This window comes from Hylobates moloch, unplaced genomic scaffold (genome assembly GCF_009828535.3).
Source record: "Hylobates moloch isolate HMO894 unplaced genomic scaffold, HMol_V3 SCAFFOLD_8, whole genome shotgun sequence".
Taxonomy (NCBI): domain Eukaryota; kingdom Metazoa; phylum Chordata; class Mammalia; order Primates; family Hylobatidae; genus Hylobates; species Hylobates moloch.
The window spans coordinates 8,683,402-8,698,014 of NW_026652283.1; the positions used below are offsets into that span (position 1 = coordinate 8,683,402).

At 36.3% G+C, this 14,613-nt stretch overlaps 1 protein-coding gene and 1 pseudogene across 1 annotated transcript in view; one reads left to right on the top strand and one right to left on the bottom strand.

Moving 5' to 3' along the window:
• LOC116472180 (ovostatin-like) overlaps positions 1-14,613 on the bottom strand; it is a 73,892-nt gene that overhangs the window by 21,603 nt on the left and 37,676 nt on the right. Inside the window, exons 11-16 of the mRNA XM_058442089.1 lie at positions 7,426-7,584; positions 6,296-6,526; positions 2,177-2,237; positions 1,488-1,633; positions 991-1,140; positions 104-274 (exon numbers count right to left, since the gene is read on the bottom strand). Of these exons, the coding sequence (XP_058298072.1) occupies positions 104-274; positions 991-1,140; positions 1,488-1,633; positions 2,177-2,237; positions 6,296-6,526; positions 7,426-7,584 (918 nt within the window). The remainder of the gene's footprint in view (positions 1-103; positions 275-990; positions 1,141-1,487; positions 1,634-2,176; positions 2,238-6,295; positions 6,527-7,425; positions 7,585-14,613) is intronic.
• On the top strand, positions 10,661-12,861 carry LOC116473867 (ran-binding protein 6-like; annotated as a pseudogene).

Sequence of the window (14,613 nt, forward strand, 5' to 3'; positions counted from 1 at the left end):
TTGTACTCTAAGAATTCTGAGATTAAAAACCCACACCATGAATATTTCTATTTATTTATATATTGTCACATATATTCACCATTTTAAGACTTAGTTGCCTTACCTTCACAAGGTCATAGCCATCTTTTCCAAAGTCAGCCCATGCAGGTGTGTAATAAATTCCATTGTAAAGGATATGTTCATCTTTAAGACACGGCATTTTAAGGCCATCTTCTAAGTTAAGTCCTCTGAAATAATAGCCATATAGTTCCCTGGAATATAGCTGACTATACACCTAGACGGTAGAAAAGAATCAATTGTATTTTTTTATAGAAAACAATTCATTTTTCCCCACAAGCAGTATATAAATAACCTATATAATCCTATGAATATCCTATGTAGAACCGTCATCATACCTATAACAAATAAACACATATTGAGAAAGTATAGGATCTTAGATCTGTAAAAACTTTGAAATACTATTTAATCAGTTAAATAATTGCTGGCTAAATCACATTAAAACTAACAAAAAGTCCATGAGGCTCAACTGGATTTTAATACACTCCAGATAAAGGCACTGCTCAATACTCTTTGAGGACTCATTCAAGGACGTTGTTAGAGAATGTTCTCGGTTAATTTACCAAATCTCCCTGAGCCTAAGATTAGACATTAATCAAAATGGGAATACTGTATTAGTTCTATAGGGTTGATTAATATGAGAATAAAATTAAATAATAGATACGGGAATACTCAGTAAAGCAAGTGTCAAATAGTAGACCTTTAGCAATTGTTATTTATTTTTAAAAGTGTTGCTCATTTTTTCCATAAGAAAATTAGTACAATTGGAGTAGAGTCATTTTACATGATTTCTAACCTAAAATATTTGTTATGCCTGGAACTCTGGCCAGTTTCTTTCTCCTTTAGTTTATTTAAGGTATCCTGTTTTTATCCAAAGGTAAAGACATAAAACTATACTGTTGGTGGTAAACAAAGGTGGTTTTCATCACTCACAGTTTGTGCTGACAGCTGACCATAATTCCTTAGTAGCAATACACTCTGGTCTACAGCCCAAAGAGCACAAAGAGAGTTTGAAGCAGCCGAGACTTGAAGATCGATATTGGATCCTGGTAAACTTTTTTCTTTAGAAAAATTTAAGTTGACCTGAAAATGAAAATAAACAAAAGGGCAAAAGGATGGCAAGCCATATGAGAAGAATCATCTTTCAGACTATTCTTAACTTTTTTAAAAACACACATAAGTTAAAAGGGCTTTCTGTGCTTTACCCACCTAATAATATTATTATTAGGAACAACTGGATTTGGAACAATATCCAAAGTGAATGCTATAATCCTGCTACTCTTCAATCATCCAACATATTAACTTCTCCATACCTTTCTTTTATTTTTCATTTTGCAATTCTATGAAAAATTGGGAGTTTAAACCCAACACTCTCTTAAGTTCTCCTTAGTTTTCTCCTAAATTAAAAAAGAATCATTTTTGTCACCTACCTGATTTTCGAAGCATTTCTCAATTCGGAATTGGGTGCTATCAGTGACCATTTCTCCTCCAGGATGCAAGCTATAGACAAGCATATCTACTGAGGGTGCTAACTCAGGGCTAACGTCTATAGGAATGGAAAATATGCCCTTCCTCCCTGTGAAAAGAAAATTTCAAACCAAAAAAGTGCTTTGGTGAGATAGCTGACTGTCATCTTGCAGAAACCCTCCACTGAGTTTCTAGCCATCCTACCCACTGCCAAAGAGACTGCCCCGACCCACCAAATTTAATTTATAAAGCATTTCTAGGAGGAGTTCATGACCTATTCCATAAATTATAAGAGTTAAACATTTCTTATTACGTCAAACTTCAGTCTACTTTTGTTTCTTTTTAAAAATCTCTTCTTGTTTGAATGTAAAAATACTTACCTGTCTTTCTTGGAAGAGAAAGGGAAGGACAATGACCCTTTCCCATTATGGTAGTGTTTGGAATATAATTAATACACTATTAATTAAGTAATTATTTTTTCATTTGGCATTGTGCCTATTCACATGTCTTTACATGTTCCCCAAGGGTAGTTTAGGGGGCAGTAAACAGTCCTAAAATGGGAGGACTGTGACTTTTAAAGAAAAATGTAAAATACATCCCAATTAAAGCATTCTATTTGTATTAAATTATATGCTAAAATTCAAGGCCTCACCATTTTCATTGATCTCAATTTGCTGTTGCCCATGAAGAATGATTACACCTTTTGAAATCACCTAGGAAAATGAAAATATAATGATAAAGTTTAGAGGATAGAAACTAAATTTCATTTAATTATAAACGAATGTGATTTACCTCCTTGTCTGAGCAATACTACTGACATGTTTACTAGTAAACTCAGGTTAGCAGTGAACAAGCATATGACTCAGGTTAGCAGTGAACAAGCATAGGAGTCACAGATAAACTTGCTATAAAGCAATTTAATGTTCCATATTCCAGAACAGTTTCTTAAGACCAATAAACAACTTTTTATTCATATTTGTAAATGCTGAATTACATCTAAATTTATTTACTTTACTGAAACAAAGTTACCCAAAGGCACTAAGAGTCTCCCAGTGTTTGGTTTTCTGAAAGGTGTGTTTGATATGCAAGGTACAAGCAAGGCCTGTTCATCCATCTCCACCCAAAAAATTTAAAGAAAAGAAAATAAAGTAGCAAGCTGGGGGTGCTCCAGAAAAACTCTTCTCTCACTTCACCTTTATCAGCAACAGTGTGCAAATTTACATCAGCAGACTTTTATTATGATCTCTAAAGTGCAAACAAAGGCTGGAGACTTGAAATCTAGTACAAACTCCTTGAATTTTTAAATTACAATTTTAGAATATTATTTTAAAAGATGCTGAGACTTGCAGAAAATTTAAAGCTTCCATAAGATCTTGCAGCTTGAAATTGCTGGAGCTGGTACTCCTAGTCCGTTTAATATTTCACTGAATATTAAAATTGCTTTAAATCTCTGAAGTGCCAAGTTTGGTTTATTAGTTCATAAAAAAAGAACTGAGCCTCAAATAGCTGGAAGATATTGTTTTGGAAACTAGAACATTTGCAAAAAGGCACAAAGCTCAAAGTTTAATGAGCCTGAGAGGTCTTAGCACTGTTGGCTATATTAACTCACTGACTTCTCAAAACAGAAAGACAGCTCTTGTAGCAGATGAGTAAACTGAAGAGGCACACAGAGGTACTGATATTTGTCAGGTCACACAATTAAGAAAAAAGCTTAAAAGCCTGAGTATCAAATTAATTACTGAAAGCCTGAGAATCAAATTAATTCAGCCTCTATCCATTCATTCTAAAATATGATATTGAGGGTTCTCTCTGTGATGTGTACCCTGCTAGGCAGAATTAAAGTCCACCCAGCCTATTATGAAAGAATATGTAGGAGAAGACTTGAATCGTCAAGGAGATTAGAAAGTTTCATTTAAGCCAAGAGATTAATGCTGAGGAGGAATCAGCTGGGAAGATGAGGTGCAGGCAGGTTGCGAGCTGTGGTAGCAAACGGGAACGAAGATTGTTATGGGCAGAAGGAAAAACCTGTGGGAGGCTTCTGAGCCAGAAAAGCACATGGCTTGTCCAAGAAAATGAAAGCCCTCTGTATCTGCAATAAAGAAGGCTGAAGTGTAGAATGATGCAAAATGAAGCCGGCGAGCTTCACAGGTGCAGAGCAGATACAGTCTTGCAGGCAAAAGAAAGGAGTCTGGTATTTGTTTTAATAGAAATAGGCAGTCATTAACTGTATTTCAATTAGGGGAGTGAAATAATCCTATTTGCTTTTTAAAAAAATCACTCTAGATTTCCAGAATAAAGAAAGAAAGAAGGAGGGAGGAAGGAAGGAGGGAGAAAGGAAGAAAAAGGCTATTAGCAGACTCATTTAAAATGGAAATGAGGTAAAGTAATTGTAAAGGCCTTATCAGATCAGAGGGGGGCAAACCTAAGCTATTTCAAGAGGGAAGCTGATGACAAGTAAATCAATTCACACCACAGACCTGCAAAATGGCTCAGCTCTGGATTGGGAAGTATTGGATATTAAAATGACCAGAGGTGTGGCCAGAAAAGAAGAAGGCAAAAGTCATGGGCATGTGGGAGTGTCTTTATAAAAACTACTTAAGAGGTTCAGCTTCCCTGTAATCCCAGCGCTTTGAGAGGCCGAGGCGGGTGGATCACGAGGTCAGGAGATCGAGACCATCCTGGCTAACACGGTGAAACCCCGTCTCTACTAAAAAAATACAAAAAATTTAGCCAGGCGTGGTGGTGGGTGCCTGTAGTTCCAGCTACTTGGGAGGCTGAGGCAGGAGAATGGCATGAACCCAGCAGGCGGAGCTTGCAGTGAGCAGAGATAGAGCCACTGCACTCCAGCCTGGGCGACTGAGCGAGACTCTGTCTCAAAAAAAAAAAAAAAAAAAAAAAAAGAGGTTCAGCTTCTCACTCCAAGGATGCTTGGTATTCCTCACACCCCAGTATGGCAATATTATTGTTGACATGTTGAAGGATTTCTGTACCGGTTGGTAAACAGCCACTTCCTTGAGCTCCCCAGAGTTCCCTCCCTGCTTTCCTAGAACCTCTCCTCCACAAGCAGCTCCTCCCACTCCCACCACTTTGCCCCCAGTCTAAATGAGCCATGCTTGGCTTAGCTAAGGGCTTCAGCGGAATTATGACTCATACCTTTTCTGATGGTTTGGTGTCCATACCTTGCTGGTTTGAAATATTTTAATGTTTGTGGAAATGATGAAGGAAAGAAAAAATGCGAGAGATAATATAATGAAAAAGTGATAGAAATTGGTGATGCAGTAAATAGCATGAAAAAAAGAAGTATCAAAATACCATTCCAGAATTCTAAGTTTGAAAAATGTGAGAAATCATGTGGTACTACTTTCATTCTTCACGTAGATAGACTCAAACACCTTTAGTTCTCAGAATAATACACTTCAGACATCTTTGACCTCTTATTATTTGACCTCTATATTATTTCCTAAAATAAGCTTAAATGTGTTTCTCATATCCTCTAATCATCCAGAAAACTTCTATTCATCCTACAAAACCCTATTTAAGCATATTCTCTTTATGTATTTTTCCCTTAAAATATGTATATACATATAAATGTAAATATATAGGCATATATCTTTTTCCTAAACTAGTGGTTGCCAAATTTTAATGTGCTTCAGAGGACAAGATTTCTAACTTATTCCTAGAAAATTTTTTTTTTTTTTGAGACAGAGTCTTGCTCTGTCACACAGGTTGGAGTGCAGTGGCACCATCTCCGCTCACTGCAAGCTCCGCCTCCTGGGTTCACGCCATTGTCCTGCCTCAGCCTCCCAAGTAGCTGGGACTACAAGCGCCCACCACCATGCCTGGCTAATTTCTTTTTGTATGTTTAGTAGAGACAGGGTTTCACTGTGTTAGCCAGGATGGTCTCGATCTCCTGATCTTGTGATCCGCCCACCTCGGCCTCCCAAAGTGCTGAGATTACAGGCGTGAGCCACCGGCGCCCGGCCACTTATTCCCAGAATTTCTAACTTATTACCAGGTGATGCTGATACTGCTACTCTAGGAAATATACTCTGATAATCACTGTCCTAAACTCTAGCTAGAGTTAATCATTCATTTTTCTGTAAAACCTCAGTGGCCATACATGTTTCATTTGTAACACTTATATAATTCTAATTTATCTTTTGTTCCCAGTTATACTTTTTCTATTTCTTCTATTGTTACAATTGCTAATACAGCACCTGGAATATGAAAAACATTCCATAAGTGTTGGCTGATTGAATTAATTCATGTTTCATTAATTTTATATCATCTTCATAAATCTCAATGAAGCATCATGCATCCATTTAGACAGTGTAAAATAATCCATAATAGCAATATATTAAAATCAAACTAATACTTAATATCTTTTGTGTGCCAGAAGTTGGGTAAAGTGTATTATTAAATAATTATCTTCATGATTAGACAATATATTATAAAAAATTAAGATTCTCTAGAGGTTTAAGTGGCTTTCAAAAAGTAACACAAAGCTAGTACATATCAGAACTCTGATTTGATCCCAGCAATGTCCAAATAGAAATGGGTAAGGGTCTGAGAATGACAGAGTGCATATGGGTTGTGGTGGCATGGCCTTTTCCCTCCTTTCTTAAAAATAGATACCAGTTATATAAGTTTTATCATTTATGTTTACTTTGAGCTTCCTCGTGGCATATAGGTACAGGGATTTCATTAGGTTCAAAGAAGTTTTAAAGAAAAGAAACAATTTTGGTTGTGGAAGAATATTTTCAGTTCATACCAAATAATTGAAGTTTGCTGTGTAGGTTTTGTCTTCAAAGTCTTCCATATTGAGAATGTAGTGCACTAGCACCCTCTTCTGCTGGTTGCATCTCAGTTCTTCCATCTCTTGGACAATCTTTAGGAAGCTATTAGTCTTGGAGTAAAATCGGTATGCAAAGTATTCGGGCTGAGGGTATTGAGGCAACACCCAGCCATGAGCCTGGCAATTTTCATTGGCCTTGTAGGCTGCCTAGACAAAAAATCAAATTTACGGGTATTTTAGGATAAAGAGAAAGGATGAGTGAAAGAATATTTGATAAGATGGTTTATCATCATGCTGCTTTATCTCTACAAGAAAATTTTATAGCCATTCTACATTAAATCTAACCCAATTCCCCATTTTCTAGTTATACTCTAGAGCGACCACTATGGTTTTTACAACTTAGTCCATTCAAGTCCTAGTTCAATATTACATTAAATATTTTACTGTATTCTTTACTATAATTATACTTTTGCTAGCATGTAGATTGCTATATCTCCCTCACTATAATATGAAGAACCCGTGAGTGCAAAAGTTTACCTTGCTACTGATAACATGAAGTTTTGCTGAAAGATGGGAAAGTTTTTATGAAATACAGCAAGGAGTTTACTCTGACCATAGTAATTTACCATTATCAACACAAAAAGTCTGAGGAGTCCTTTAAAAATATCTAGGAAGGATTGATATTTAATTATTACAGATAGTAGTTTACTTCTCTCTTGAATATATCCAGAGAAATTCTTTACATTATTCCAAGGTAATAGATTACAGGGCTTCTCAAATATTTCCTTCTATAAAAACACAGTTCTCTATTTCCATAATAAAAGTGAAGCGCTGCTTATTTTCAGCTAATTCTCCTTTATACAATTTAATATGTATGCTATCCTTCTGTCTTTTCCCAGGACTCTTAAAATAATTTTTAACCTACTTTTCATAGGGCCTATATTCTTAATATGTAACCATTTTTCAGTACTCTAGATTTACACCAAGATGTATCTTTTCATTTCTGTTCCATAAATATAATTTCGCATAGACCTAAACCTTAGCTAGCCAGTGCAGTTTTTTGTTGCTTGTTTGTTTTTATTTTACTTGCCTTTCGTTTAACTTACTTTCAAAGTGATATTTGGGTATGTAAACGTAGATGTGTCCAAGAAAAACTGAGCGATGCCATTTACATCTGTGGTGTAGTTGCCCACAATTTTGTCCTTCAGATGCAACTGGACAACTTCATTTGGGATTGGAGAGCTGTCTGGATTAAGCAATTTAATCTGTACAAGAGGAAGGAAATACATTTCTGAAGCATGTAGTAAATTTGGGAATCCATTTTGATGGCATTTGCCAAGATTCTATCACGGGGACCCCCACTCTCCTTGGTGCGTATGCACTTCCTGCGTGGTTTCATCTACTCCTGTTGAGTGTATGACATGTACCATTAATACACTAATGAGCCTAAACTCTGTTTCTCCTGCCCACGAAGATCTCTGAAAACTCAGGCCCATATAATTAACTACCCTGAATATTTTTTATAATAAAAATGCTACAGAAACCCTCAAATTGGAATGATTTATTACTGTGCCCAACCTTCCTTTTTTTTCTCTTTCTCTTATTTATCTCAGTGAATAATACCTCAACCATTCACTCAGTCACTGAAGTCAAATATCTAGAGACATCCTAGACTTTTTATTTTCTTTCTCCTATAATTTTCAATTGTTGATAAAATATTTTCAAATGTATCTTTTTAACATTTTCTGTTTCCAACAGATCACATTTGTTCCTGTTGCTATTCCTTATATCAATTTCTTATCTTTTTTCCCTCATATGTCTTCTATTTTTTTCTATCCAGTCTCTCTCTCCTGTATTGCTTTTGCTTGTTCTTTCTCTATACTGGCATCAAACCAAATTTTCTAAAATGCAAAATTTAGCATTATCCTCCCTAAAACATTGTAGTGACTGCTCTGATAGGCCATGGTTATTCGCTAGAAATCTCTTTCTCATTCTCTTATTAGTATTGGCAATGATTGCTTTAAAAAGTCCCTTCTGAAATTGTATTATTTGTAGTAGATACAATGCCTGCATCAGTATCTATGCCAGTTTGAAGCCTTTAAAGGCAACCTTCTTAACAACATCTAAGGCTACAATAATCAGAAAAAGACTGTCTGAGACATCCTTTTTTTAGCTCAGTCAGTTTCTGCAAAACAACTTCTGCTTTGAGCCTTTCATCTTATTTCTGCCACTTACCATTTTCCTGCTGGTCCAAGCAAACACAATCCTTTTTTCTTGCTCAGCATCTGTAGACTGATGCCTCATTTGCATCGTCTACACAGAGTCTGAATTTAGTTTCATCTCAAGGCTTGATCTTGTAAGAAAAATTCAACTTGTCTCAGCAATCCACAGGCCACAGACACATGACACCATGCCTTTATGATCACACAGAGGTTTGCTCTAATTTTAGTACACCTAGACTACAAAGACCCTTTGAGTCCCTTCCAGTCACAGAAAGATGAACAAGCCATGTGATTTCTGGGCACTTTCCTTACTTTCTTTGTCCCCAAACCAAAATAGTGCCCAAGTGATGATACCAGGCCTATTATCAACTGACGGGGCCAGGCATGCAACACTTCATTAGCAGATGTTTCTTGTGGCAGAGGTATTTGTCATATGTCCTACAATTTTAAACAGTATCATTTCAGCCATCCATGGATGCTGCTACTGTCACTTATGAAGAAATTCCCTTGTTAGCCCACTGCCTTGCCCAGCTTCCTATGTTCAAATATGTTACTCTTGGAGTCATACCTCTGAAGTCTTGAAATTTGTATGGGACACTAAAAAAGCAGACAGTACCTCTACTCTGGCAATACAGCTTACTCTTCAAAAGTGCTCCCTAGCAATACTGAGCCACGTGTTTGATGACCTTATGACACAACGCATGGCCAGATAAACCATTTTTAATTTCCAGTAATGCAGCTACTGTAGTGACTCACTGTATCACAGAGAAACCAGCCCCTTTTCCAAAAGTAGAACAGGAATGACTTGTTTCTCCTGGCATATCTCCTGGAAGTGATCAGAGCATTCACCACTGTGAAATGGCCAAAAACCCAAAAGATACCACTTTATACAACCATATTTTTGAACTAAAACATTTTATTGTTTGAGACTCACATCTGTTTATAGCTGCCTTTGGTCTCCCTAAAATGATCAAAGAATTAAGAGCTCTTATATATGAGTTTTCAAGAACTAATTCTTTCAAATGCTAATGAAGAGGGTATGTCCAGGCAGGACACTGTACCTGGATTACAATATATTAATAACAGACTACTTTGTCCACGGATGCCTGATTCATGTAGGTACCACCTATCCCCTACCTCCCTGATAAACTATTACTAACTTCGGCTGGTTTTCCCAGCTCTCCTCTATAGGAAAAGATGTCTTGGAGTTCCTGATTATAGGATTAGATAATATTACACCTTAAAGTGTCAAGAAGCTTTGAGAGGGAATGGGAAAGAGCTGGGCCTTAATGACTAGGCTAGGGCTTAAGTACACACACACACACACACACACACACACAGACACACACCTCTCAACCAGGTCTTATGCTAGAGAAGACAGAAATAAAACCCCTGAGTTAATCTGGAGCATGATTGACTGGCAGATTTTAGGGGATTATTGCTAATTTTTTAGAGGGGATAATAGGATTTAGGTAATCTTTTCAAAAACATCTCAAACTACCCTTCACTATTCTTAGAGTGGCAAAATTCTAATTTATCACTTTTTAACTTATTAGCCAATAAATTTTGCCATTTGGCAATGTCTGCAAACACTTTGGGCTATCACAAATAGGAAGGGGATGGTGCTACTAGCATTTAGTAGGTAGAGACCTGGGATGTTGCTAAACTCTTACCACGCACAGGGTAGCCCCCACAGCAAAGTATTATCTGGCCCAAAATTTCAGTTGTGCCAAGGCTAAGAAAGAATGGTTTAGAGAAACAATGCATCTAAGTAATTATTGTCAATGTCTGCTAACATCTCAGTAAGAGAGGAAGAGTGCTCTCTGTGAAAAGTACATGACACTACCTATATTATATTCTTGCCTACTGTACCCACCAAAAATGAACTTGAATCTGATCAAGCTTCTGAACCTCACTACTGGTTTACAGGAAACACAGAGGACTGAAAGTAGTTGCTTCTGGGGAAGTATTCACGAAATGAAGGGATTAGAGGGGAGAGGTGCTCATTGTTTTTCATATTTTAATTTATAGTGTTATTTTTCTTGTTAATATATGTGTTGTCTGCAATTTAAAAATTACTTATTTTCCTTCCCAGTCATGGTAGCTTTGACAGAGCATAATGGCCGTGACCACATCCACAGGGGTGCGAGCAAACTTGTCAGAAAAGCAAAGAGTTTTATCAGCTTCTGAAGAACCTGATCAATCCAAGCTGTATAGTGCGGAGGCAAGCAGAGGAAATCTGTGAAAATATCCCAGGATCCTCATCCAAGGGTGAGGGCTCCAGCCTGTACTATACTTGGACAGATGGCACAGATTTTGCACCTAATTTCCAAAAGAAATTTCATGAAACAGTGATTCCAGCTTTGTTACGTACCATGCAAAATCAAGGTAATCAGCATGTACAATCACATGCAGCTTCTGCTCTTACTGTTTTTATTGAAGACTGTCCCAAATCATTTCTAGTTCTATATTTGGAAAGTATGGTGAAAAACCTACATTCTGTCTTGGTGATGAAGCTTCAAGAGTTGATTCGGAATGGAACTAAGTTGGCCCTGGAATAACTTGTGGCAACCATTGCATCAGTTGCAGATACAACAGAAGAAAAATTTGTCCTATATTATGATATATTCATGCCCTCACTAAAGCACATCATTGAGCTTGCTGTTCAGAAGGAACTCAAGCTTCTGAGAGGAAAAACTATTGTGTCCATTAGCCATATTGGTCTTGCTGTTGCGAAGAAAAAATTTATGCAAGATGCATCAAATGTGATGTGGCTCTTGTTGAAGACACAATCAGACTTAAATAATATGGAAGATAATGACCCTCAGACCTCTTACACGGTTTCAGCATGGGCTAGAACGTGTAAAATTCTTGGAAAAGATTTTCAACAGTACCTTTCACTGGTTATCGAGCCACTTATTAAGACTGCTTCAGCTAAACCTGATGTTGCTCTCTTAAACACAGGATGTGGAGAATATGAGTGATGATGACGGCTGGCAATATGTAAATCTTGGAGACCAACAGTGTTTTGGAATTAATACTTCAGGACTTGAAGCGAAAGTAACTGCTTGCCAGATGTTGGTTTACTATGCTAAGGAGTTAAGGGAAGGGTTTGTGAACTATACAGAATAAGTTGTGAAGTTGATGGTTCCTTTACTGAAATTTTATTTCCATGACAATGTTCGAGTGGCAGCAGCACAGTCCATGCCTTTTCTCCTGGAATGTGCAAGAATCTGTGGCCCAGAGTATCTTGCACAGATGTGGCAATTCATATGTAACCCCTTAATCAAGGCTATTGGTACTGAACCAGATACAGATGTGCGCTCAAAAATAATGAATTCTTTTGCAAAGTTCATTGAAGTTATGGGAGATGATTGCCTTAATGATGAATACTTGGAAGAACTGGGAGGAATACTGAGACCAAAACTTGAAGGGCACTTTAAAAATGGAGAATTGTGACAGGTTAAAAGACAGGAAGAAAACTATGATCAAAAGGTTGAGATGTCTCTGCAAGATGAGGATGAAAGTGATGTTTATATTCTGACCCAAGTATCAGATATTTTGCACATATTATTTAGTACTTATAAGGAAAAGATTTTACCATGATTTGAACAACTACTTCCATTAATTGTAAATCTAATTTGTTCAAGTAGGCTATGGCTAGGCAGACAGTGGGGATTGTGCATATTTGATGACATCACAGAACACTGCAGTCCAACTTCATTTAAATATGTAGACTATTTTCGGTGGCCAATGCTACTAAATATGTGAGATAACAATCCTGAAGTCAGGCAAGCTGCTGCTTATGGTCTGGGTGTCATGGCACAGCTTGGTGGAGATGATTATTGTTCTTTATGTTCAGAAGCTGTCCCACTGCTGCTAAAAGTTATAAGGTGTGCAAATTCCAAAACCAAAAAAAAATGTCATCGCTACAGAGAACTGTATCTCCGCACTAGGGAAGATTTTGAAGTTTAAGCTAACTGTGTAAATGTAGATGAAGTTCTTTCATACTGGCTATCATGTCTTCCACTGCATGAAGATAAAGAGGAAGCTATTCAGACTTTGAGTTTTCTCTGTGACCTAATTGAAAGTAACCACCCAGTTGTAATTGGTCCAAATAATTCCAATTTTCCCAAAATAATCAGAATAATTGCAGAAGAAAAAATTAATGGGACTATTAACTATGAAGATCCCTGTGCCAAACGCCTAGGTGATGTCGTGCATTGGGTACAGACTCCTGAAGATTTATGGTTGGAATGTGTATCTCGACTTGATCATGAACAGCAGGAAGCCTTACAGGAGTTGCTAAATTTTACTTGAAGCACTTTAATATAACTTGAATATTATCTACCATAAAAGTAACTACAAATAAGTGTTGTGAATGGATTTTATTATAAATCAGTGAACTGTTTTCTCTCTGCTAAGCTGTTTATAGTTCTTCCCATGTTTCTCCAGAATTAGTCAATGTTAGTCCTCTGTTTATCTTGCATGTTTTATCTCCCAAACACAGACCTTGGTGATAACCTGTGCTTCAAGCTGTCTTACAATGTTTGTCACCTTTCCCCTAGTTTATGTGAAGTATATAAATTGTTGCTATTTGTTTAAACCATTATCGATGCTAGCCAAGCAGTATACTTGATGTGAAGATGTCATGCTGTCACGATATGCTAAGAGCTCATGAAAATAAGACAGAATTTCCAGGACAAACATCTTTGGAATTGTGAGTGAAGGATATAGTGGCAGCCTTGTCCCTCCTTGATTAATACTCTTGATATTTGTGGTGATGGGAGGATGCTGGAACTAGGAGAGAGTTTTGAGATATTGCAGAGGATGTTGGATGTATATAAACTTTTTTATAATGTTCTCCTGGGAACTGGGTGGGACATATCCTTATTCTAGTTCCCAAGGTGTCCAGCTGAGAGTTAGAGAACTTTTAAATTTCTTTAGCCAGACTGGTCTCTAATTTTTTTAAGTTATGCAGGACTCCAAGAACCACAGTTACTGAAAACGGAGTCCTGATTCATCTAACCTTGGTAGCATGTAACAGTGTTCGACAAATAGTAAGTAATCAATATTCTTGGGAGTCAGTGTTGTGTGTTTCAGTAGAGTATTATTTTGTATATGTATGCCATTTTCCCCCTGCAAAGCAGTTCAACAAGAAGAGAAGCTCTGATTATAGGGCTTAAATTGATTTATATTTCGAAGAATTTCCTAATAGATTCTATAGTAGCACTGAAGAGTATTCTATTGTAAAAGTCAGAGGCAAGGAAATGTAATTTTCTTTGAACATGAAAAAGAAAGCAACTTTGAGAGTAGTAATTTAGCAGTAGATGTGCATTATTATGAGAAAATAGTTCTATAAATTCAGGGTTAATTACATTAATTGGAACGTCGGTCTTTAATGTCTAGCTTATTGTAGGGTAGAAAAGAGCTTTCTACTCAGCTAATCATTAATCATTAATCCAAAACTTAAATAATCTATCATTTCCTGGGGCTATTGTGAGTACTGTATATGTATTTAGCAAATATTTAAGACCTAGTAAGTGCTCAATAAATTGTAGCTGTTACTGCAAAAGAAAAAATTACTTTTTTTAAAAATATACAACCATAATCACACACACGAGAGAAGAAAACTTAAAACTCTAAGTAATTCTTAGGTAAAAATAAAATAAAAATAATGAAATCATCAAAAATGATTTTAGTTGAACTTAAAAATTGTTAAGATGGTAAATTTTATATGTGCATTTTTTCATAATTTAAAAAATAAAAATAGTATAGAAAAACACCTGTGAGGAGGAAAGTAGTATTCAGGAAAAATTGTATAAATTTGAAAACATGGAAGCTTAACATAAGTATTTATAACAAGATGCTAGGAAAAAAATACCAAAAGAGGTAGAAGAAAAAATATAATAAAAATAAATGATGAAATGAAAATCATTTAAAATAACATTAAAAATAAAGATAATTAACAAATCCAAAAACTAATGGGAAAAAAACACAAACACAACTAGTAATAAAAAGGGAGAAATAAATTATGATAGATTTATTTTTTCAAATCGTAAGTGAACATAT